The sequence below is a fragment of the Scyliorhinus torazame genome, chromosome 2 (assembly GCF_047496885.1).
Source record: "Scyliorhinus torazame isolate Kashiwa2021f chromosome 2, sScyTor2.1, whole genome shotgun sequence".
Classification (NCBI taxonomy): domain Eukaryota; kingdom Metazoa; phylum Chordata; class Chondrichthyes; order Carcharhiniformes; family Scyliorhinidae; genus Scyliorhinus; species Scyliorhinus torazame.
In genome coordinates, this window is record NC_092708.1 from 157944728 (window position 1) to 157971712 (window position 26985).

The 26985-nt window shown below is 47.5% G+C and overlaps 1 protein-coding gene across 1 annotated transcript in view; it reads right to left on the minus strand.

Moving 5' to 3' along the window:
* dnah7 (dynein, axonemal, heavy chain 7) overlaps positions 1-26985 on the minus strand; it is a 570689-nt gene that overhangs the window by 107207 nt on the left and 436497 nt on the right. Inside the window, exons 50-52 of the mRNA XM_072478629.1 lie at positions 24336-24671; positions 23131-23257; positions 10236-10430 (exon numbers count right to left, since the gene is read on the minus strand). Of these exons, the coding sequence (XP_072334730.1) occupies positions 10236-10430; positions 23131-23257; positions 24336-24671 (658 nt within the window). The remainder of the gene's footprint in view (positions 1-10235; positions 10431-23130; positions 23258-24335; positions 24672-26985) is intronic.

A 26985-nucleotide genomic window follows, 5' to 3' on the forward strand; every position in this document is an offset into this window, starting at 1 on the left:
CTCCAGTCCTTTTGCAATAAATGCTAACATTCCATTTGCCTTTCTAATTACATTTTGTACCTGCATACCGACTTTCTGTGATTCATAAATAAAGAAATCTAGATCCCTCTGCCCAGATGCATTTTGTTTTGGCCTCAACTACTTTCTATGTTAGTGAATTTCAAAGATTCACCACTCTCTGGGTCAAGAAATTTCTCCTCCGCTCAGTCCTAAACGATTCACCCCTTATCCTCAAACTATGACCCCTAGTTCTGGACTCCCCCACAATTGGGAGCATTCTGTCTAATCCTGATAGAATTTTGTAAGTTTCTATGGGATCATTCTTCCTCAGATAAGGACACCAAAATACTCCAGGTGTGGCCTCACCAATGCCCTATACAATTGCAGTAAAACATCTCTATTCCTATACTCAAATCCTCCCGCTATGAAGGCCAACATACGATTTGCCTTCTTTACTGCCTGCTGCATCTGCGCACTTACTTTCTTCGACTGATGAACGAGGACACCAAGGTCTCGCTGAGTATCCACCTTTCTTAATTTACACATATTCAGATAATAATCTGCCTTCCTATTTTTGCTACCGAAGCAGATAACCTCACATTTATCCACATTATACTGCATCAGCCATGCATTTGCCCACTCATTCAGCCTATCCAAATCCCTCAGATGAGGACTGCAAGGTTGTATGCTGTCTCATGAAGACCTTTCAAGGCTTGTATGATTGAACAGTAATTGATTATTAATAACACAACTATATATATATATATATATATATATAATATAGAAGACATAGTCCTGACTAGGTGCTATTTTCATACTAACTTCTACCCAGACTCACCACTACACGCAACTACTGCCATGTGACTCTCCACATCACAATATGGGTGATACGTTTTGCCCAATCCCACATTAAGCTTTATAGTCCCAAACACCTTCATACTACAATGAGCTGTTGTTTGCGCTGCTCACGAATACCACAAATAAGGGCGCTGAGTGGAAGAATATTTCTAAATAGCGTAAATTTCAACTCACAAGCCTGCAAATAGTCTTTCGGCAGCTGCAAACATAGTGAAGAGCAAGTGCTGTTCCTTCACTGCTGACTGCAACATTCTGGCCATTAAATTAGGGATAATTTTACTGGAAATTTTGATTGAACAATATCAAGCTGGGCTACTTTACAATTTCCATAACCCGAACAGGTGCCGGAGTGTGGCGACTCGGGGATTTCCACAGTAACTTAATTGCAGTGTTAATGTAAGCCTAATGGTGACACTAATAAAGATTATTATATTATTATTACCTATCTCAAACTTTGCAATCAATCAGCGAATGGGCATCCAGGCAAACTGGGATTGTTTTACAAATTGAAAGAGATGTCTTAAATTTAGGTCAAATTGAGACAAATGTTTCCTAACTTGCTGAGTGCATCCAGAATTTTCTATTATGATTATTGAGATTCAGCTCCTGGTTTTAACATTATAGTATACATATCAAGCTCAGGTTCCTTAGATCACTCCCTTCCAAGAATATGGATAAGAAACTATCTACAAAAGCTAAGAACTGAGCATGCTGCAATCTGAAATTAAAACAGAATATGCTGATTTGTGTTGATTTTCCCTTTAAGGGCAACATAGCAGAGTAAGGGTCACATGGCTTGGGGGGCTAATTGGGACTCAGAGTGGCAATCACCCCAGGGGCTGTTGTCCTCTGAGGCATGGAGCTAGGTACAGCCACAAGGTTACTGGTTTATTCTTAATAAATCCTTTTGGAATTCATAAATGAAGTCTGTGGAAGTGCATCATTACATTTGGCGATGAGGATAAAATTATCATGACATTGCCTCTGGCCCAACACCTGTGAGTATCCTGCTTTAATCCAAGTCTGAAAAAAAAGTACTCACCCGAATGCCTCTCATTGGTCGTTTGAGGTATTGCCAGACCCTAAGTAATGTAGAATCAGAAACGATGGACAGTTACAAGATGAATAAAAGGAACTGAAAGACTGATGTCGAAAAACCCCAGGAGGGCACTGAGAGACCCCAGAAGGAAGGCAATGAAAGACCGCAGGACAAAGACAATGGATGAGCCCAGAAGGGTACTGAAAGACCCCAGATGGAAGGCACTGAAATACCCCAAAAGGAGGGCAATGAAAGACTGCAGAAGGTGGGATGTGAAAGTCCACAGAGCAAGGGGAAAGAAGCCCCCCAGAAGGAGACAATGAAAGACCCCAGAAGGACACCTGACCAATAGTGAAGCCAAAAGGTTTATGTTGAAATTAAGACAAGTGGTAATATAGGTTCCATTTATGAAATGTATACATCCTCAGAAGAAATGTAGAAATTGAAAACTTCAAAATAAACGAGAAATTATTAAACATAAAAAGGAATCAGCAAAAAGAATTAAAGTTCTAGAGAAGACAAGATGAAACGACTGACAGAAAACATGAAAAAAAGTTGCAAAAATTTACAAACTTATGTTAAGAAGGAGAAATTAAGGAGACAATGTAGAATAAGCAGAACTCCATAAAAAAACAACTAAAAAGTAAGAACTAGTCCAGAGAATAATTGAATCAGGTGAATAAGAGATTGAAGAAGGAAGCTTTACAATGAGAAATTAATTGAAGGGGTAAAAACATTGAAATTGACAGCAGAATGTGCAATTCAGACAGAGGAGCAAACTGAGGTTACATGCCAGAACAAGATCGCTGAAATGGTCACACTAATAGAAAAGCACAAGGACCAATATGATAAAATGGTCTATGAAAAAGATGCCGAATTGAAATGCTGGAAAGAGAAGGCACTGTATCACATGACCAAAGTACCAGAAAGAGTACCATGACGATTTCTTCACACGTGACAGCCCAAGATTGTGAAAGAATTGTCAAGGTGTAAGACATTGTTATATTGTGATGATATGTGTCTGCATGTATTATAATGTAAGGTGCTCAGCAGAACAAGAGCCAATGTGGGACTGGAGAGTGGCACGACCACAGAGTGATGTACATAGTCACATGGTCAGTCTAATGCAGATCACGGTAAGCAGCAAGAGCCTGCATGGAAAAGCTCCATACAAGACTATATTTGAAACCATACATAGTAAAAGCCTATCAATAAAAGTGTTTTATGTTTAAACACACAAGCCTCCAAATCTCACCAATGAGTCAACACAACTGCAACTTAAAAAAATAACCCATATTAAGTATATAATGTGATATGGTGTCATAATATGAAATGTCGGAAGTGGATTAAGTTGGATCCCTGGAATTATTGTCTCTAAGACCGGACTTCTGTCGTACCAAGTTGGCGTGGAGGGACAAATCATTCGTAAACATGTGAATCACTTGAGAGACACTCCAGCAGTCAGTGTTGCCATCAAGAAATGTTTTCGAACTATTAATCACCGAAGTACCTGATCAACCTGATAGAGATAACTGATGTTTCTGTGGAAGCAAATAGCAATGAACTGCCTGTGCCAGAACCAGTACCCGTTATTACAGTTCCTGTTAATGCTGATCCTGTGGCAGCATCTCAGACTACAGAATTACGCCGCTCGACAAGAAACAGAAAAAAACAACAAAGAGTCAATTTATAATTGTCCAACTCACATACAATGCTTAGTTAGAATTTAGGACTGAGTAACTTAGTTATTGAAGATTGTATAAAGGCGTTAAAGGGAGGGGGATGTGGTGATTTGTGGTGATTGTCCCTTTAAGGGTAACACAGCAGAGTAAGGGTCACCTGGCCTCGGGGACCAATTGGAACTCAGAGTGGGTAATCACCCAGGGGGTGGAGTCCTCTACATAGAGGGAGCTAAGTGTAGCCAAGAGGCTGCTGTTTTCTTATTATTAAATCTTTGCTGTATTCACAAATTAAGTCTTTCAAAGTGCATCATTACAATGTTGGAAATACTCAGCTAAGAAACTGCCGAATTGCCCTCAACAATTTCACCTATATGAAAGTTTGACTGAATAGCTGATGGATATAGCAGCCAAACTATAAACTCCTCTTCTACAAGGGAAGCACGGTAGCACAAGTGGATAGCATTGTGGCTTCACAGCGCCAGGGTCCCAGGTTCGATTCATAGCTGGGTCACTGTCTGTGCGGAGTCTGCACATTCTCCCTGTGTCTGCGTGTCTGCACTCCTCCGGGTGCTCCGGTTTCCTCCCACAGTCCAAAGACATGCAGGTTAGGTGGATTGGTCATGATAAATTGCCCTTAGTGACCAAAAAGGTTAGATGGGGTTATTGGGTTATGGGGATAGGGTGGAAGTGAGGGCTTAAGTGGATCAGTGCGGACTTGATGGGCCAAATGGCCTCCTTCTGCACTGTATGTTCTATGTTAGGATCTAACCAAGAGTTTTTGAAATGTAGAAAGCAACATTTTAGATCCAAAAGGAAAGACCTATGTTTCAGCTATCTGATCCAGTTCAAGCATGTTGACTGAATCCAACTTCAATATAATAATCATCTTTATCAGTGTCACAAGTAGGCTTACATTAACACTTCAATGAAGTTACTGTGAAAATTCCCTAGTCACCACACTAAGGCTCCTGTTCGTCTACACGGAGGGGGAATTCAGGATGTCCAATTCACCTAACAAGCACGTCTTTCGGGATTTGTGGGAGGAAACCGAGCACCCGGAGGAAACCCACGCAGACACAGGGAAAACGTGCAAACTCCGCACAGTGACCCAAGCCGAGAATCGAACCTGGGACCTGTCGTGTTGACCGCCTCAAGGTTGGTCAGGATCCACCGACTGAGGAATGGGCCTGGCCACGGGCGAGAGAGGAATAGGCAGAGTGGCAGGAAGCTCCACGAAGTCGACATCAGGGACAACAGGAGGGCGTGGCACCGGTGCATGATTACGTAGCGAGCGCGGAATCAGCCGAAGGGCCCGCCGATTACGCCGGCGAATGGAGCCATCAGGCATGCGAACCAGGAACGAGCGGGGAGACACGCGGCGGAGAACCTCGGTGGTTGCCGACCAGCCATCCTCCGGTAGGTGTATGCGGACGTTGTCTCCAGGCACCAGGGCAGGAAGATCAGTTGCCCGAGCGTCATGTGCCACCTTCTGCTGAGCACGCTGCTTTCACATCCTTTGCAGTACTGGAGCATGGTCGGGTTTAGGAACATGAATGGACGGCGCAGTGGTCCTGAGGGTGCGACCCATCAACAGCTGGGCTGGCGAGAGGCCTGTGGACAGTGGGGCCGAGCGATAGGCCAGCAGGGCTAAGCAGAAGTCAGATCCGGCATCAGCAGCCTTGCAGAGGAGCCGCTTCACGATATGGACGCCCTTTTCCACCTTGCCATTCGACTGGGGATGCAAAGGGCTGGACGTCACGTCTGTGAAGCCGTATGAAGCGGGAAAAGAAGACCATTCTTGGCTCGCAAAACATGGCCCGTTGTCAGACATGACGGTGAGTGGAGTTACATGGCGAGTGAAGGTTTCTTTGCATGCTCTGATGACAGCTGATGATGTCAAATCGTGCAGGCGTATGACCTCCGGATAATTGGAAAAATAGTCAATTATAATGACCTAGTCCCTGCCTAGTGCCTGAAAGAGGTCCACACCCACCTTTGCCCAGGGGGACATTACCAACTCATGGGGCTGAAGTGTCTCAGGGGGTTGCGCCGGCTGAAACCTTTGGCAGGTGGAGCAGTTGAGCACCATGTTGGCGATGTCGTCGCTGATGCCCGGCCAGTACACAGCTTCTTGGGCCCTCCGCCTGCACTTTTCAACCCCGAGATGGCCTTCGTGCAATTGTTCGAGGACAAGCCGGTGCATGCTGTGTGGGATCACAATCTGGTCCAACTTTAGGAGGACACCATCAATGACGGCCAAGTCGTCCCGGACATTGTAGAATTGTGGGCACTGCCCCTTGAGCCACCTTTCCGTCATGTGGCGCATCACACATTGTAGAAGGGGGTCAGCCGCAGTCTCACGGCGAATGTGGGACAGACGTGCATCAGTAGCCGGCAGATTGGCCGATATGAAGGCTACTTGTGCGTCGACTTGATAAACGAACCCCTCCGATTCGGGCGGTGTGCTCACTGCTCTGGACAGGGCATCCGCGATGATGAAGTCCTTTCCCGGGGTGTAGACAAGTTGGAAGTCGTACCTCCGGAGCTTGAGCAGAATGCGCTGGAGGCGAGGGGTCATCTCGTTGAGGTCCTTCTGAATGATGCCGACCAGGGGGCGATGGTCGGTCTCCACAGTGAACTGCGGATGACCATACACATAGTCGTGGAATTTGTCGATGCCGGTCAACAAACCCAGGCACTCCTTTTCAATCTGCACATAGCGCTGTTCTGTGGGGGTCATGGCCCGCGAGCATAGGCGACCGGGGCCCATGATGCAGTGTCGTCCCGTTGCAGGAGTACCGCCCCAATGCCGGACTGGCTGGCATCAGTCGAGATCTTTGTGTCCCGAGTAGTGTCGAAGAACGCCAAGACCAGGGCTGTGGTGAGCTTGATCTTGAGCTCCTCCCATTCCTTCTGGTGTGCGGGCAGCCACTGCAATTCCATTGTCTTCTTGACCAGGTGGCGAAGAGCCGTTGTGTGCGAGGCAAGGTTGGGAATAAACTTCCCCTAGAAGTTGACCATCCCGAGAAAGCGTAGCACTGCCTTCTTGTCTGCCGGCTGCGGCATGGCTGCAATAGCTGCCACTTTGTCGGCATCCGGACGCACCCCTGACTGGGATATGTGGTCCCCCAGAAACTTTAGCTCAGTTTGGCCAAAAGAGCACTTGACTCGGTTGAGGCGCAGGCCGTGATCTCATATTCGCGCAAAGACACGCTGGAGACGACTGATGTGCTCCTGTGGTGTGGTGGACCAGATGATGATGTCGTCAACATAGACGCGCACCCCTTCGATGCCCTCCATCATCTGTTCCATGATGCGATGAAACACCTCGGATGCCGAGGTGATGTCAAACGGCATCCTATTGTAGCAGTATCTGCCAAAGGGAGTGTTGAAAGTACACAGCTTCCTGCTGGACTGATCCAGTTGAATCTGCCAAAAACCCTTTGAGGCATCAAGCTTGGTGAAAATTTTAGCCCGGGCCATTTCGCTCGTGATTTCTTCCCGTTTGGGTATGGGGTAGTGTTCCCTCATGATGTTATTGTTCAGGTCTTTCGGGTCAATGCAGATCCGGAGCTCGCCAGAGGGCTTTTTTACGCACACCATGGAGCTGACCCATGGCGTTGGCTCCGTGACCCAGGAAAGCACTCCTTGGTCCTGCACATCCTGCTGCTGCTGCTTGAGGCGGTCCTTGAGTGGTGCTGGGACGCTACGAGGTGCGTGAATGACCGGGGTGGCATCCGGTTTGAGCCGTATTCTGTAAGTGTAGGGCAGTGTGCCCATGCCCTCGAAAACCACCTGGTTGTGGGCGAGGAGCGAGTGGAGCTGCACCCTTAAGTCTGCATCCAGGAAATCGGACGTGCCTTCTGGAGACAGAGTGTGTACCCGCTGAACGAGGTGGAGGATCTTGCACGCCTGTGCGCCTAACAGAGAGTCCTTCGAGGATCCAACTATCTCAAAAGACAGTGTGGCTGTGTATGAATTGTGTGCAACCTCGAGCTGGCAGGACCCCATGGCCGGGATAACATTACCGTTGTAATCGACCAGCTGACAGTGGGATGGCCGAATCGGTGGTTTGACCTTCAAGGTGTAGAAGGCTGACTATGCAATGAGATTGGCGGAGGCACCAGTGTCTAAGCGGAATGTGATTGGTGATCGGTTGACCATTAGGGTGGCACACCATTCATCGCCCGGATTAATGCTGTGCACTGGCATCGGCTGGTGGGTCCTACTTGGGGAAATCCGGTTCCTGTCTATTACCGCAACGCAGAAGGGTTCACGGTCGTCGGTATCACCGGTCTGTACGTCGTCAGGGTATGACTTGGTGTATGGGGGCTGAATGGCATGCACGTCCCTGCGAGGCTGGCGTAATTGCGGAGAGTTGGCAGGTTGAGTTGCTCGACAGCAGGCAGCGTAGTGGCCCATCCTGCCACAGCGGAGGCATTGTCGCTTTAAGTATGCGGATCCACAGTTGCCGCACGTCGTGACGTCATGGCGTTCGTTGCGCCACCGCGCATGCGCGGTGCGGTCCTGCGTAGAGCCCGCCTGCGCATCACATCCCTCTGCGTCGACGTCCCCTCTTTTGGCGCGTACAAGTGCGGGAGGCTTCGGAACGCGCCCCAAATGGCCGCCCTCGTCCGGGCCACGGGCCGGGAGGAACTCGATCGACTGGACCCGCTCGGCCTCGTAGGACCCCTGCCGCGCTGATTCGTCCGCCTGGAATTGGGAGTACCGGCTGGTCGCGTTTTCGTGGAGGACGCAGGTTTAGATGGTGGTGGCTAGGGTGAGGCTCTTTATTTTGAGGAGCTGCTGGCTTAGGGTGTCCGAGGTGACCCCAAAAACTATCTGATCCCGAATCATGGAGTCGGAGGTGGCCTCATAGCCGCAGGACTGCGTGAGGATACGGAGGTGTGTCAAATAAGATTGAAAAGGCTCATCCTTACCCTGCAGGCGCTGCTGGAAGAGGTACCTCTCAAAGCTCTCATTCACTTCCACGCTGAAGTGTTCCTCAAATTTTAGAAGGACCGTCTTGTACTTCGTCTTTTCCTCGCCTTCCGCGAATGCCAGGGAGTTGTAGATGTGGATGGCGTGTTGCCCCGCCATTGAGAGGAGGAGGGCGATCTTCCTGGTGTCCGATGCATTCTCCCAGTCTGTGGCTTCTAGGAAGAGCTGGAAGCGCTGTTTAAACAGCTTCCAGTTGACGCCGAGATTTCCATCGATTTGGAGCGGCTGCGGCGGGCTGATGGTGTCCATGGCGCAGGATGGCGGATCTTTGAAGAGGTGCAGGTAGGTCTCACAGTCGCTGGTGAGTTTCCAGTCCTGGTATCATGTCGTGTTGGGTGTTCCGATACACAAACAAACCAACACGGTTGTAGATGGTACAACTTTTTTTATTATTCTGTACAATAATAACTATTATCTTCTGGCTGTGGTTCGTACTTCACCAGCTAACCTGTGGACCCAGCCCTAGCACTATCTTAGTGAGGCACTCAGGACATGGTGTATGTCTGAGTGGCACGCTGTGAGCTCTGTGCTCTGAGCTATCTCCTGGTAGAATGAGCGGGAACTGTGGTGTTCCCTGTTTTATAGTGTGTGTGCTCTCACTGGTGATTGGCTGTGATGTTGTGTGTGTGTTGGTTGGTCCATCTACCTGACCATCAGTATGTGTGTGTGATTGCACCATGATATGTTAATATGGATATCATGACAGGACCCTGGCGCTGTGAAGCAACAGTGCTAACCACTGTGCTACTGTGCTGCCATATATCCTATGTGGATAGGCCTTCATCCCAAATACTAAGAGATTACAAAGATAACACAAACAGATTCCATTAATGTTATATGATTTATATGCTGTGGCAGTCAGTAATCACATATATAAAATATTATCAGTCAAATATTAAACTTAACACTGCATGGTCTGAATAGTTTTCTTTTCTCAAAACAGCTGAGCTACTGAAAGATTTATGTCAAGTTTTGAACTAAACATTCTATAGCAGATTATGTTGCACAATATATTGGTGAACTGTCATTTGCAAAAAAAACACCGCAGTGTGTTACTTTGTATATCTTTTATAATTTGACAAATACCAATAATTTGAGCAGTATTCATAAGACCATAAGACCCAGGAGCGGAAGTAAGGCCATTCGGCCCATCGAGTCCACTCCACCATTCAATCATGGCTGATTTCAACTCCATTTACCCGCTCTCTCTCCATAGCCCTTAATTCCTCGAGAAATCAAGAATTTATCAACTTCTGTCTTAAAGACACTCAACGCCCTGGCCTCCACCGCCCTCTGTGGCAATGAATTCCACAGACCCACCACTCTCTGGCTGAAGAATATTCAAATGTCTCCATCACAAGCTAAATAGTCAATGTAGCTCAGAATTCTCCAGCGGTTGAGATTCTCTGTTCCCGCCGTCATCGCACCCCCTCCTGCAGGTTTCCCAGCAGCATTTCACAACAATCCCCAAGCACCTGGCTTCACAGAGAAATCCCATTGACAAGCAAAGAATCCCGCTGACAGAGAACGGCACGCTGCAAGAAACATGTGGCTGTGGGGCTGGAGAATCCAGCCATACTGATAAAAAAAACCTTGAAAGTGGACACATTAATTTTGAAAAATCTCATAATTATCCTGTGCCATTCCCAACTTACTGTGCTGTCATACACAGCCTGCCATCCGTCTATCATAATGTTAAACTCCTTCCGGATACCCTTGAATGCTGGATATTCATCAAGGCGGCAGAACTCGTCCCAAGACTTTGTGGGAAGCCAGTCAGTTGGGTTCGCGTGAGGGTTATCCAAGCCAATTCCACCGGTCAGTAAAAATGTCCACTCCTCATCATCAATCTGAAGATAAAGCCAGTATTAATAGACTGAATGTGTATGCAATCTGATTCATAAACCATATATAAGCACAGCTCAAGGGAAAACATTGCTTCAGTTTGAACTTTTAGCAAAATTTCAACAATGTGATGGAAAGTAATTTTCTGCATTTCCTTTACTTATTAGAATTTACAGTGCAGAAGGAGGCCATTCGGCCCATCGAGTCTGCACCGGCTCTTGCAAAGAGCACCCTACCCAAGGTCAACATCTCCACCCTATCCCCATAACCCAGTAACCCCACCCAACACTAAGGGCAATTTTGGACACTAAGGGCAATTTATCATGGCCAATCCACCTAACCTGGACATCTTTGGACTGTGGGAGGAAACCGGAGGAAACCCACGCACACACGGGGAGGATGTGCAGACTCCGCACAGACAGTGGCCCAAGCCGGAATCGAACCTGGGACCCTGGAGCTGTGGAGCAATTGTGCTATCCACAATGCTACCATGCTGCCCTTAATATCATTTTACTGTCAGTTATCCAATTGTGTTTGTAAACTTATAAACATTACTCAGACGATAGAACATAGACAAATACAGTACAGAACAGGCCCTTCGGCCCGTAAAATAATAACAATACAATGTTTCCACAAGACAATTGTTCAGTGAAAGATGTGGCATTTTGTTTTCTTTTTGTACTGGGTATATTGTTTGATTTCAAGAAGTCCTGATTTCTTCCCTCACCACCCATTTGTAAACAGAAAGGTGGTTTTTAATTTTTGATTTTCTTATTTATAACTGATAGCATATTTTCCCCAACTCCTCAGTTTTAGAGTGATGCAATCCTCTATTAATAACCCGACAGCAAACTCAAGATAGGGTAAAATTAGGGAATTAGTTTATTTTACACACATTCAAAATGCAAGAAGGGGTGTTGCTATGTAGCCCCCAGTACATTTACACAATAAAAAAAGAATAAGGGAAAATGGTAGAGGGCAAAGAACACAGAAAAAAATAGGATTGTTGTTTCACTGGGGTAAAAGCACTTAGCTGCTTTTGATGTGTTGAGGAGCTGCCAATCCTAGCAAGAGTGTTGATAAACATTGTGGTTAGTATCAAAGTAGGGTAATGGAGATGCATTCAAGCATGAAGTAAAAGATAGATCAACAGTCCACCAAGCGCCTGTCTCTGGAATAATACAACTGTCAATCACTGACTAATGCAATGGATTGCTGTATGAAATTGAATGGAATATTTGCATTTCTAAAGGATTTCAAGGGATTTGAAGCCTTTTGAAGTGTACTTGGCTTTCGAGGAAGCCTCTGACATATGTAACAGCTGCTGCTTTAAATACTTTTGTCTGAGGCAGCAGATGTTAGGGAAGGGTAATGAAAATGCAGTGATTTTCCACTCTATTGCCTGGACTGCTCTTCAGCTTTCAGGCAAACATCTTTGATGGGGTCTCTGTTGGAGGTTTCTGATTGGAGGTCGCTGATGAGGGGTCTGAAATGGGGGTCTGAAAGGGGGGATCAGGTGGGGGCAGGGTTTACATTGAGGGGCGCCTTCCGATGGACTTTGGGGGGCAACTCAGTTATGCACTGATCGCCTGTGGCATCAGGGCCACACTTGCAAAAACTTGGGAAAACTTGCACCAATTCCTGCTGTGGGGATAAGTGCATAACGGAGTGGTGGAGGGGGTGGGGAAAGAAGACTTAGGCTTCCAGATCATTAATTAGATGTAAATTGGTGCAAATCACTGATTTGCATCCACCCACCATTGAGGGGCGTGTAGTTTGTAGCTGCCGGCGGTGGTCATCGGAGCATCGGAACGGGACTGCCACCTGGCTCCGATTCAGATGACACTTCATTCTCTGCTGGATCGGGAGGCCTGCTACCGGCATCAGGCAATGGAGAATCCACCCCATTAAATTTGGTCTTCAATTAGATAATTTAGCTATTTTGTTTGGGTAATTAAAAGTTGCATTTCTGAAACAGGAGTCAGCTGAGTTTCATTTCAACTGCAATGTTTGGTTAGTTAATTATTCAACTGGTTCAAACTAGTTCCAGGGCATTTAAATTTAAAACCTATAAAAGCAGAATCTGCTCAGTGCTGCCTTGTCTGACTGAGAGTGCGCTTGGAGTTAGGTGGAACTGGGAGGAGGAAAAACTGGCAGCTGAGACTATAAGGAAGATAAGTGACTGGTAAGTCTCCAGGGGCAGAGTCGGAGACCTGTTAAATTTCAATCTATCTGGTAAGGGGCAGCACGGTAGTATAGTGGGTAGCACAATTGCTTTACAGTCCCAGGGTCCCAGGTTCGATTCCCGGCTGGGTCACTGTCTGTGTGGAGTCTGCACGTTCTCCCCCTGTGTGCGTGGGTTTTCTCCGGGTGCTCTGGTTTCCTCCCACAGTCCAAAGATGTGCAGCGTAGGTGGATTGGCAATGCTAAATTGCCCTTAGTGTCCAAAATTGCCCTTCGCGTTGGTTGAATGGGGTTACTGGGTTATGGGGATAGGGTGGTGTGGGCTTGGGTAGGGTGCTCTATCCAAAAGTTGGTGCAGACTCGATGGGCCAAATGGCCTCCTTCTGCACTGTAAATTCTATGAAGTAGTGGTGACGGGTAAGTAGTTTTTCTTTACTTTTTCTTTTCATTTATCGTATTTTTGGGGGGGCATTGTAGTTGTATAAGTTAACCTAAGGTTTAAGACATGGTAGTAGATCCCAGACCCGTGTTGTGCTCCTCTTGTGCTATGTGGGATTTTGGAGACACGTCCACTGTCCATGGCTGCTTCACGTGCAAGAAGGGTGTCCAGTTGCAGCTCCTGTTAGACCACTTGACAGCTCTGGAGCTGTGGATAGACTTACATTGGAGAACCCACGATGCTGAGGGAATTGTGGATAGCACGTTGACTGAGTTGGTGACACCACAGACAAAGAGTACTGAGGGAGATAGGAAATGGGTGACCAACAAGCAGAGGAAGAGTAGGAAGGCAGTGCAGGGGTCCCCTGCAGTCATCTCCCTCCAAAATAGGTATACCATTTTGGATACTGTTGAGGGAGATGGCTCACCGGGGAAGGCAGCAGTAGCCAGGTTCATGGCACCGTGGCTGGCTCTGCTGGGCAGGAGGGCAGGAAAAAGAGTGGTCGAGCTATAGTGTCAGGGGTTTCGATTGTACATGGAGTAGACAGGCATTTCTGTGGACGCAAACTAGACTCCAGGAAGGTATGTTGCCTCCTGGGTACAAGGGCCCAGGATGTCTCAGTGGCTACAGGGCATTCTAAAGGGGGTGAACAGCCAGCTGTCGTGGTGCATATAGGCACCAATGATAAAGGTAAAAAATGGGATGAGGTCCTATATGCTGAATTTAGGGAGTCAGGAGCTAAACTAAAAAGTAGGACCTCAAAGGTAGTAATCTCTGGATTGCTACCAGTGCCACGTGCTAGCCGGAGTAGGAATGACAGGATAGACAGGATGAATACGTGGCTTGAGAGATGGTGCAGGAGGGAGGCATTCAGATTTTTGGGACATTGGAACTAGCTCTGGGAGAAGTGGGACCATTACAAACCGGACGGTCTACACTAGGGCAGGACTGAAACCAATGTCCTCAGGCCGGGGGGGGGGGGGGGGGGGGGGCATGCGTTGCTAGCGCTGTTGGGGAGGGTTTAAACTAATATGCCAGGAGGAGGGGAACCTACTTAGTCAGAGAAAGAGGGAGCAAGAACAAAAACATAAGATTGAAAAGGGAATAAGAAAAGTGTTATGCGACAGACAAAATATTGGGAGGAAGATCAACAATGTGAAAAAAACAAACTTCAATGCTCTGTGCCTTAATGCATGGAGCATTTGCAATAAAGTGGATGAACTAATCGCGCAGATAGATTTAAATGGGTATGATATAATTGGGATTATGGAGACATGGCTGCAGGGTGACCAGGGATGGGAACTGAATGTCCCAGGGTATTCAGTATTTACGGAGGACAGGCATAAAATAAAAGGTGGTGGCGTGGCATTGCTGGTTAAAGAGGAAATTAACACAGTAGTGAGAAAGGATATTAGGTCTGACAATGTGGAGTCTGTATGGGTAGAGTTGAGAAATACCAAGGGCAAAAAACATTTGTGGGTGTCATATATAGACCCCCAAATTGCAGTGGTGAGATTGGGAATGGCACTAAACAAGAAATTAGAGATGCATGTAATAAGGGAATAAAGGTGATCATGGGTGATTTAAATCTGCACAAAGATTGGACAAATCAAATTAGCCACAATGCCGTAGAGGAAGACTTCCTGGAGTGTATACGGGATGGTTTTCTTGACCAATATATCAAAGAACCAACTAGAGAGCAGGTCATCTTAGACTGGGTACTGTGTAATGAGAAGGGAATCATTGCCAATCTGACTGTGCGATACCCCTTGGGGATGAGCTACCATAACATGATAGAATTTTTTATCAAGATGACGAGTGAAGTAATTGATTCGGAGACTAGGGTGCTGAATCTTAATAAAGGAAACTATGAAGATATGAGATGTGAGTTGTCCTTGATAGATTGGGGCGAGTCACTTAAAGGGATGACAGTGGATAGGCAATGGCAAATATTCAAGGAACGTATGGGGGAACTGCAGCAACTGTTCATTCCTGTCTGGTACAAAAGCAAAAGGGTAGTAGGCCAATCCATGGCTTACAAAGGAAATTAGAAATAGTATCCAATCCAAGGAAGAAGCATACAAATTGGCCAAGGAAAATAATAGGTCTGAGGATTGGGAGCAGTTTAGAATTCATCAAAGAAGGGCCAAGAGATTGATTAAGAAGGGGAAAATACAGTACGAAAGTAAGCTTGCAGGAATGTAAAGACTGACACTAAGAGTTTCTATAGATATGTGAAGAGAAAGAGATTGGTAAAGACAAATGTAGGCCCCCTACAGACAGAAACAGGCAAATGCATAATAAGCGACAAATAAATGGCTGAGCAATTGAATACATACTTTGGTTCTGTCTTCACAAAATAGGGCATAAATCAGATACCAGAAATGTTGGCGAGTGAAAGGTTTAGTGAGAGTGAAGAACTGAGGGAGATCAATATTAGTAGAGAAATAGTGCTGGGAAAATTGATGGGATTGAAGGCGGATAAATTCCCAGGGGCTGATAATCTACATCCCAGAGTGTTTAAGGAGGTGGCTATGGAAATAGTGGATGCATTGGTGGTCATCTTCCGGGATTCCTAGACTCTGGAACAATCCCTGCAGATTGGAGGGTAGATAATGTCACTCCAATATTCAAAAAGGGAGGTAGAGAGAAAAGACGGAATTATAGACCGTAAGCCTAACATCGGTAGTGGTGAAAATTCTTGAATCCATTATCAAGGACTTTATAGTGGATCATTTAGATAGCAGTGGCAGGATCAGTCAGAGTAGGAATGAAGGGGAAATCATGCTTGACAAATCTGTTGGAATTCATTGAAGGTGTAACTAGTACAGTTGACAAGGGGGAGCCAGTCAATGTGGTGTATTTGGACTTTCAGAAGGCATTTGACAAAGTCCCACATAAGAGATTATTGTGCAAAATTAAAGTGCATGGGATTGGGGGAAATGCATTGAGGTGGATAGAAAACTGGTTGGCAGACAGGCTATTCACAATATATATTAATTATTTGGATGAGGAAACAAAATGTGATGAGGGAACAAAATGTAACATCTCAAAGTTTGCAGATGATATCAAGTTGGGTGGGAGGGTGAACTGTGACAAGAATGCAAAGATCCTACAGCATGATCTGGACAGGTTGGGTGAGTGGGAAAATCAATGGCAGATGCAGTATAATTTGGATAAGTGTGAGGCTATTCACTTTGGACGCATAAACAGGAAGGCAGAGTACTACCTGAACGGTAAATTGGGAGAGGGGAGTGTGCACCAGTCGCTGAAGATAAGCATGCAGGTGTAGCAGGCAGTAAAGAAGGCTTAATGGTATGTTGCCCTTTATTGCGAGAGGTTTTGAATACAGGAGCAGGGATGTATTGTTGCAATTATACAGGGCCTTGGTGAGGCCACACCTAGAATATTGTGTGCAGTTTTAGTCTCCTTTTCTGAGGAAGGATGTTCTTGCTCTCGAGAGAGTGCAGCAAAGGTTTACCAGGCTGATTCCAGCGTTGGCGGGACGGTCATCTGAGGAGAGATTGACTATGTTAGGATTGTTCTCGCTGGAGTTCAGAAGAATGAGGGGGGATCTCATAGAGACTTATAAAATTCTAACAGGACTAGACAGGGTAGATGCAGGGAAGATGTTACCAATGTTGGGTGTGTCCAGAACCAGGGGTCACAGTCTGAGGATTCAAGAGAGGAGGAGACATTTCTTCACCCAAAGAGTGGTGAGCCTGTGGAATTCATTACCACAGGAAGTAGTTGATGCTGAAATATTAAATATATTCAAGAGGTGGCTAGATATAGCATTTGGAGCGAATGGGATCAAAGGTTATGGGGAGAAAGCAGGATTGGGCTAATGAGTTGGATGATCAGCCATGATAAATGTCGGAGCATGCTCGAAGGACCAAAAGGCCTCCTCCTGCTCCTATCTTCTATGTATCTATATGTCAGCACTTATGCCAATGTTTACTGTGATTTTGCAACAAGAGCTTACTACACAACTCCCTGCAGAGCTCATTTGACAAAGCCGGAATATAAATGAATGGCTGAAGCTTTCAGCAGATATACCTTTGAAGCAGTACAAATGTTCCAGGAAGTTCCTGCATATTCACGGTTGGCATAACTTAGTTGAATACAAATTTCCTTGGAAATTTTCTTCAAGAAGTGGAGAGCACCGGGCCTGTGAGGGACATTCTTCTGAAAGTGGAGGATAAAGGGAGTGCGAGGTTCAGGACCATTACTCGCCTTTGGAAGGGGAGAGCCATGGACCTGCTGCCACTGCTCAGACAGCATGCTGAGTTTGAAATATCCAAGAGTAACGTCAAAGGGAAGTGGTAAGCTGATTGGTTTGTGAGTAATTGATATTAGGGACTGTCTTTTAATAGCTGCAAATTAAATAATGAAATAAGATAACAGGGAACGAAGCTGGGAGGATAAAGGAGTAAAGGAAAAGTGAATCTAAGAGCAGCACCAGGTAGTTAAAAGACTGCAAGAAAGAGCAGAGTGCAAGTTTAAATCTCCTAAGGAAACCTAAACAGCTATTTGGGTGAGTACAGTTGGGTAGGTACTTACTATTACTGTTGGTTATAATTGTTAAGACTTCATTGTTTATGAGAAATATATTCTATTATAATAAAGAATGAAGAAGATGGGCCCTAGTTGGTATTGTTTGATATTGAATGAATGAATTTAACTTAAAGGGGTAAAACATGGCAGCAGAGCTCCAAGCCATGGTCTGCTCTTCTTGCTTCATGTGGGAGGCCAGGGATGCATCCAGTTCCCAATACCAGTCTGTGTGCAGCAAGTGTCCCAGCTGCAGCTTTTGGAAGCCCGAGTTTCGGAGCTGGAGCAGCATCTGGGACATAGGTGAGCATCCGCGAGGAAGAGAGTATTGTGGATAGCACGAAGAGAGGTGGTCACATTGTAGACTCCGACTCCACAGGCAGGAAGGGAATGGGTGACCACTCGGCAGAGCAAGAAGACTAGGTAGGCAATGCAGGAATCTCCTGTGGCTGTTCCCCTGCAAAACAGATATGCCATTCTGTGTATTGTTGAGTGGAATGACCTCTCGGAGAATAACAGCAGCAGACAAATTCATAGCACCATGGTTGGCTCTGCTGCACAGGGGAGGAACAAAATATATAGCTGGCATAACGGAGATATGACTCCAAGGTGACAACGGCTGGGAACTAAACATTGAGGGCTATTCAATTTTGAGGAAGGACAGACAGAAAGAAAAAGGTGGTGGAATTGGATTGTTGATTTAAAGAAGATATTGACACAATATTGAGGAAAGATTTTAGCACAGACGATGTGGATTTGTATGGGTGGAGCTAAGAACCATTAGGGGATAAATACATTTGTAGGGGTGGTATACAGACCACCAAGCTGTAGTGGTAATGTTGGGAATAGCATTAGACAGGAAATCAGAGATGCATATGATAAAGGAAAATCTGTGATTGTGGGTGACTTTAATCTGCATATAGAATGGGTGAGTCAAAGTACTCACAGTACAATAAGGAGGAATTTCTGGAGTGTATACAGGATGGTTTTCTGGACCAATATGTTGAGGAATCAACAAGGGAACAGGCCATCTTGTACTGGGTATTGTGCAATGAAAAAAGATTAGTTAGCAATCTAGTTGTGAGAGACCCCTTGGGGATGGGTGACATAATATGATATAATTCTTTATCAAGGTGGATAGTGAGGTGGTTGATTCTGAGACCAGGGTACTGAATCTCAATAAAGGTAACTATGATGGTACGAGGCATGAGTTGGCTATGATGAACTGGGAAACATTACTGATTTGTTATGTTCTAGGTGTAACATAAGCAGCTTCCTTGTGGTGCACGTGACAAAGGAAGGTTCAGTCGTAGAGATAACTTCAACACGTTTATTAAACTATTTACACTTCTATTACTCGGGTTCAACACTACTGCTAATCCTACTATAGCTACCCAGACTGACTAACCAGTTGCTGCAATCCATGTGGTGGGTGTAATATTGAATCAACCCTGTGTCTATACTCACTGACTGTCTCCACTGGAAAAAGGCAGATCATGTGTGTGGTGTCCTTTATATATGGGTTGGTGTAATGCCCTCTTGTGGTTGTGTCACCTCTGTGTGTATCGTGAATGTCCATTGGTCGTGTCCTATCTAACTGATCTATTGGTTGAGTGTGTGTGTGATGTTTCTGGTGCTCCCTCTAGTGTCTAGCTCGCCTACATGCATTTACATTGATGTACATCACCACAATTACTGAATGGAGGGACACCAGTAGCATTCAAGGAACAAACAGGTGAACTCCCAAAAGTTGTTTATTCCTATTTGGCACAAGAGTAGAAAAGGAACTATGGCCAAACCTTGGTTTACAAGAGAAATTAGGGATAGTAGAATCATAGAATAATAGAATTTACAGTGCAGAAGGACACCATTCGGCCCATTGAGTCTGCACTGGCCCTTGGAAAGAGCACCCTACCCAAGCCCACACCTCCACCCTATTCCTGTAACCCAGTAACCTCACCCCACCTTTTTGGACACTAAGAGCAATTTATCATGGCCAATCCACCTGACCTGCACATCTTTGGACTGTGGGAGGAAAGCGGAGCACCCGGAGGAAACCCACGCAGACATGGGGAGAGCATGTAGACTCTGCACAGACAGACAGTGACCCAAGCTGGGAATCGGACCTGGGACCCTGGAGCTGTGAACCACTGTGCTGCGTAGAATCAAAGAAGAAGCATACAAATGAACAAGAAAAAGCAATAGACCTGAGGATTGGAAACAGTTTAATGTTCAGCAAAGGCAGAGCAAGAGACTGGTTAAGAAGGGGAAAATACAACATGAAAAGAATCTAGCAGGGAACATTAAAAATTTCCATAGATATGCAAAGAGAAAAAGATAGCAAATAATCTTTATTAGTGTCACAAGTAAGCTTTCATTAACACTGCAATAAAGTTACTGTGAAAGTCCCCTAGTCGCCACATTCTTGTGCTTGTTCGAGCACCCTGAGGGAGATTTCAGAATGTCCAATTCACCTAACAAGGACTTGTGGGAGGAAACCGGAGTACCCACTGCAAACCCACGCAGCCACGGGGAGAAGGTGCAGACTCCACACAGACAGTGACCCAAGCTGGGAATCGAACCCGGGTCCCTGGCGCTGTGAAGCAACAGTGCTAATCACTGTGCTACCGTGCCACCCAGACCCCTTACAATCAGAACCAGGGGAATTCATAATGGGGAACAAAGCAATGGCTGAGGAACTCGATTTGTAGTTTCCTTCTGTCTCCACAAAGGAAGACATGGATAATGCACCGGACGTTCTGAGAAACATTAGTTTAAGTGAGGAGCTGAAGGAAATTAGTATTAGTAAAGCTATGGGGCGGGATTTTCGCGCAACTGGCCAGATGGCCCGACGCCGGCACCAAGAGCGGCACGAACCACTCCCGCGTCGTGCTGCCCGGAAGTTGCGGAAACCTTGCGGCCAAAGGGCCGCCGTGGGTGGGCGCGAGTTGGCGCAAGCGCAGAATCGCCGGCATGTTCTGGCGCATGCACAAAACCGTCAGCATGTTCTGGTGCTTGCGCAGAACCACCATTGTGTTTCCTGCGCATGCGCAGGGGGTTTCTTCTCCGCACCGGCCATGGCGGAGCCCTACAGAGGCCGGAGCGGAGGGAAAGAGTGCCCTCACGGCACAGGCCTGCCCGCAGATAGGTGGGCCCTGATCGCAGGCCAGGCCACCGTGGGGGCCTCCCCTGGGGCTGGATCCCCCCCATGTCCTCCCTAGGACTCCGCTAGCTGCCCTCCCAACACATGTCCATTTCATGCCGGCGGGACTGGCCAGGAACGCGCGGCCACTCGGCCCATCGGGGCCCGGAGAATTGCCGGGTCCGCTGCCAACGGCCCCCGACCAGCGCGGTGTGAACCCCGCCCGAAAACTGGCGCCGGAGAATTCGTCAGCCAGCATCGGAGCGGCGGGGTGGTATTCTCACCGCCCACCAGTGATTCTCCGACCCGGCGGGGGGGTCGGAGAATTCCGCCCATGGTTTGGGGGAAATTGTAGGCAGGTAAATCTCCAGGGCCTGATAACCTTCACCCCAGAGTACTTGAGGAAGTGGCCCTAGGAATAGTAGATCCATTGGTGGTCATTTTCCAAAATTCTTTGGACTCTGGAATGCTTCCTACAAATTGGAAGGTAGTTAATATAAGCCCGCTATTCAAATGGAGAGAAAACAGGGAACTATAGACCAGTGAGACTAATGTTGGCAGTAGGGAAGTTGCTAGAAGTCATTTATGAAGGATTTCACAGCACAGCATTTGGAAAGCAATTGTATAATCAGGCAAAGTCAGCATAGATTTACGAAACGGAAATCATACTTGACAAATCTGGTAGAGTTGACCAGGGAGACCAGTGGATGTGATTTATTTAGACTTTCAGAATACTTGCGATCAGAGGTGAAATGCTCCGGTATCGGCGCGATGTCCGCCGACCGGCGGCCAAAACGGCGCAAATCAGTCGGGCATCGCGCCGCCCCAAAGGTGCGGAATCCTCCGCATCTTGGGGGGCTGAGCCCCAACCTTAAGGGGCTAGGCCCACACCGGACTAATTTCCGCCCCGCAAGCTGGCGGAAACGGCCTCTTGTGCCCCGCCAGCTGGCGCGGAAATGACATCTCCGGGCGGCGCATGCGTGGGAGCGTTAGCGGCCACTCACGGCACCCCCGTGCATGCACTATGGAGGGAGTCTCTTCTGCCTCCGCCATGGTGGAGACCGTGGCAAAGGCGGAAGGAAAAGAGTGCCCCCACGGCACAGGCCCGCCCGTGGATCGGTGGGCCCCGATCGCGCACGGGCCAGGCCAACGTGGGGGCACCCCCCGGGCCCAGATCGCCCCACGCCCCCCCCCCCCCCAGGACTCCGGAGCCCACCCGCGTCGCCTTGTCCCGCCGGTAAGGTAGGTGGTTTCATCTACGCCGGCGGGACAGGCATTCTAGCAGCGGGACTTCGGCCCATTTGGGCCGGAGAATCGCCGGGGGGGGTCCGCCAACCGGCGCGGCGCGATTCCCGCCCCCGCCAAATATCCGGTGCCGGAGAATTCGGCAACCGGCGGGGGCGGGATTCACGCCAGCCCCCGGCGATTCTCCAACCTCGCCCAAGGTCTTGCATGCTAAAAAGAATCATGGGCGGGATTCTCCCCTACCCGGCGGGGCGGGCGGTCCCGGCGCAGAGGAGTAGCGTGAACCATTCCGGCGTCGGGCCGCCTGGAAGGTGCGGAGCGGTTTGGCGCCGAGCCAACCGGCGTGGGAGGGGCTTGGCGCCACGCCAACTGGTGCCAAAGGGCCAGCGCCAGCGTGTGCTGGCTCCATCCCAGCGCATGCGCAGGGGGGTTCATCTCTGCACCGGCCATGGCGGAGGTCCACAGCAGCCGGTGCGGAGGGAAAGAGTGCCTCCACGGCACAGGCCCGCCCGTGGATTGGTGGTCTCCGATCGCGGGCCAGTCCACCGTGGAGGCAGCCCCCGGGGTCAGATCCCACGGCGCCCCCCCGAGGACAGATCCCACGGTGCCCCCCCCCCCCCCAAGGACCCCGAGGCCGCCTGCAGAGCCAGGTCCCACCGGTAAGTACCAGGTCTAATTTATGCTGGCGGGACCGGCATAATTTATGCGGGCGGCTGCTCGGCCCAAATCGGGCCGGAGAATCGCCGGGGGGGGCCGCCTGCCAGTGGCCGTCGACCGGCGCAGCGCAATTCCCACCCCCGCCGGGTGCGGGCAGGATTCACACCGCCTCCCGGCGATTCTCCGGCACGGTGGGGAGTCGGAGAATCCCGTCCCATATGTTGGGATTTGAGATGACCACCATGGGGCTGCATAGTAAATGTTTTACAAAAGCAATGCCATGTTGCAGGAACAAAAGCTTTTTAAGACTATTGAAAAATAAATGTCATTTTCTTCACAGCTGTGCATAAAAAATAATAATCTCTTACAGGAATGCTGATTGAAAAGAAACAAATACTATAATTGCCTTAAACTTTACTTCAGAATGTTCCCAAAGTATAACTTTCACATATATTAGGTTATTATTAAAAAATAAAGGACTGACCAGTCCTTCGTGCCTCAATAGGTTTATCGTCAAGCAAAATGAGAACAGCAATTTGTCCTTTTCAAAGAGCGATCGGCACACATTCACATACAATGAGTACGTAAAATACTTTTCTAGGATCTTCAGCCTAACAAGTGTTGAGAGATAAATTACATATTAAAGCATGTACATATAAAAACACAAGTACACATTATTTAAATTGCTGTTATTCCCGTAGGTTTTACCATCAATTGCACAAGAAAAATCAACAATTTCCATCAAGTACGCATTTCAGAGACTTCCTGTGGCGACATGTAGGTGGAGGTCACACGTTGAGTGGCTCTGCCAGAGTTTTTGGTTTTTGACCCCTTTCACCATTTGCCAATGTGAATAAGGTAATTGAACCTCTTCTGGAACTGAACTCTGTTCCTCCTGACCGCACTTCATCTGCAATATCTCTCCACGCCTGCCTTGTTTGGAAGAGTGGTCTTTCCCATCACTCTCTGGAAAGAGCACCCTCCTGCTCTCCTCCATTGCATCAAGGTGGACAGCCAGTGCTGCAAGGTACAGTTCTGCCCCCTAGTTCCAACCCTCTATCTTTCCTGTTTCCCTCACTCCACCCAATAAACAGTCCTTAAAATTGGGGCCAGTAAGTCCTTTGCTACTGGGGTGGTGTCTGTACCTGGAAACGGTCCTGATATCAGCTTCCCAATCCCAGAAGGAAAATCCTACCAATGCTGAAAGGCAGAATAAACCTTCAGCCAGAAAGGTAGCATCTGAAAAGTAATCTTTTAATATTTGTAATACAGTAAATGCCATTTAAAAGATTAATCTGGAATTTAATCTTAAACGAGAGCATGGTAGAATGTCAGAAAGATACAAGTGCAAACTAATAGATGGTAATTTTAACAACTGATATCAGGAAGTTCTTAGTGATCAACACTTGGACTGGATTTTCAAGCCAAGTGATGGTGGTGAAATCCTGGAATCAATTAAGAAACAATTAGATGCAGCAAATGAATTGGGATAACTTCAAACTTGGGCAGGAACAGAAAATTGGTGGTATTAAATCAGTTGCTTGTTAAACAATTTGTTCAATTTTCCTTGACGCCAATCTAAAGGGACAATCAGCTGCTCAAATGCCATCAGTTTTCTGATCTTCCAAAAGTTAACGTTTCCCCAATATCTTGTTAAATTATTCAAAATTAAACCAAGTTTTACCATACCTCTCTGATAGATCGTCAGATTTTTCAGAATTTTCTATAGACATGACAAAAAGGTTGATAAACCAATTCAGGGAATACTGGTACATGGGCTCTATATTGCCAAGGTCAGCAATTGAGAAAAATAGGATGGAAGAGTGTATTGCAATAGGTCGGTAGCCCATTCGAGTAGCATCAATTTTCTTTTCTGTCTCCTCGGCTACAGCTTGCTTTTGGGTTATTTCATTGGCAAGAACCTTTGACGAAGATAAAACCTTTATGGCAGTCTCATCTTCCAAGATATTTCCTTCTGAGGATGAGAGAATTTCCAGAATCTTATCCTCAATTTCTTTAAGCAGCCTGAAAAAATGAAATGACTTCAAATAAATATGGGTGTGCTTATTACACTAATGTATTTCCTTCAATTAAACAAGACTGTGAATTCAACTGATATTTAGCAATTTGGAAGATCATGGGCTGCATTTTGTGACCCACCAGGCATGTTTTTGGCAGGGGAGCATGTACAATAAGACGGGTACCCAACCCACCACATTCCTCCCAACACCAAACTCACCCCTAAAACACAGGGGTGGACAGGCTTTGAAATCAGCAGCCTGCCCATTATATTTAAATAGATAATCAAGTATCAACTGGGCTTGCTACCAAGCCAATTGACTCCAATAATGCACTGTCAATGGCATAAAATGTTTGGCGTGGGCAACCTGATTTTTTTTAAGGGTGGGAAGGAAGGGGGGGCATTCCATCATTGGAGATGCCTTTTTGAGCACTAAGACAGAACCACCCAGCGCCCATTAATGTGCTCTTGACACTGTTGGAACAAATGTGCCAAGGGCAGGATATCCCTACAATGATAGGCACAAGTTCCACTCTTCACCTATTCAGCCCATTTGCACTTGTGGCAACCAAAGAGCCGGATATACTAGACCTGGTATTGTGTAATGAGATCGAATTAATTAATGACCTCAGAGAAGATGCTCTGGGTGGTTTTTTTTAAATTTCAGAGACGTTCAAGATCTAGATGGGCTAAAAACTTGCTGTACAGCTGGAGAACTACATGCCTGGTTTCAGTCAGAGCTGCCATTCTGAACAAATATGGGAAAATCCCACCCAGGATTTTGCATAGTAAAAAAGCAGTGGGATTTGGGTCCATTTGGTTTCTGTGGCACATCTTGAAGGGCACAAAAGAGGGGAGGTAACATAGATGAGAACTGGTGGCTGTTCAAATCATGTGAAGTCCTGAATCTTGTCGAGCGACTAAATACCCTAGAAGATAGCTGGTCACCTGAGCACAGTGAATCACTGCAAGGCATTACGGTGTATGAGGAATTAGACGAAATCCTAGTGGAGGATGCCAAACCAGACAAGGGGACGGAACTGCCGGTGAGCACTCTGCATTTCTGGTTAACAGTCTTGAAGAACGTGCACAGGCTCAATGGCATGATACAAGATCATGATGAACACGTTTTAAAGCATCTGCGATATGTGAGTGTTAAATAGAGAGAGAACGGAAAGCCGTAGAGCTTCACTCTGGAGTTCACATTCGGGCCTAATGAGTATTTCATGAATGAGGTGATCAGTTGGACTCAAGGCTGCTAAATTCGTTCTTTGTTGAACTACAAATCATCGGCTGCACAATCGACTGGAGGGAGGGCAAAAATGTAACGATGAGAACAATTCAAACAAAACCAAAGCACAAAGGTTGAAGCACTTCAAGAACAGTGACAAGGGGCGAAATTCTCCGGAAACGGCGTGATGTCCGCCGACTGGCGCCCAAAACGGCACAAATCAGTCTGGCATCGCGCCGCCCCAAAGGTGGGGAATGCTCCGCATCTTTGGGGGCCGAGCCCCAACCTTAAGGGGCTAGGCCGGCGCCAGATGAATTTCCGCCCCGCCAGCTGGCGGAAAAGGCCTTTGGTGCCCCGCCAGCTGGCGCGGAAATGACATCTCCGGGCGGCGCATGCGCGGGAGCGTTAGCTGCCGCTGACGGCATTACCGCGCATGCGCAGTGGAGAGAGTCTCTTCCGCCTCCGCCATAGTGGAGACCGTGGCGAAGGCGGAAGGGAAAGAGTGCCCCCACAGCACAGGTCCGCCCGCGGATCGGTGGGCCCCGATCGCGGGCCAGGCCACCGCGGGGGCACCCCCCGGGGCCAGATCACCCCGCGCCCCTACCAGGACCCCGGAACCCGCCCGCGCTGCCTTGTCCCGCCGGTAAGGTAGGTGGTTTAATCTACGCCGGCGGGACAGGCATTTTAGCGGCGGGACTTCGGCCCATCCGGGCCGGAGAATCGCGAGGCGTGGCCCGCCAACCAGCGTGGCGCGATTCCCGCCCCCGCCGAATATCCGGTGGTGGAGAATTCGGCAACCGGCGGGGGCGGGATTCACGGCAGGTCCCGGCGATTCTCCGACCTGGCAGGGGGGTCGGGGAATCTCGCCCAAGAACTGAAACAAATTAATCATTCTTCAATTTCTTCAGTCCCAATGAAGTTCCACAGAGTGGAACCTTAAGCCAAGCTTGGGCGGCCAAACAAAAGGGTGATTTTGAACTTGGTGCTCTATTTCGTGAACAAATAATTCCGCATGCAAAGTTATATTTTCAGGTGAAAAGACTGACGATGAGCTGAATCCAAGGACGATTACTACAAAAATCTGCTCA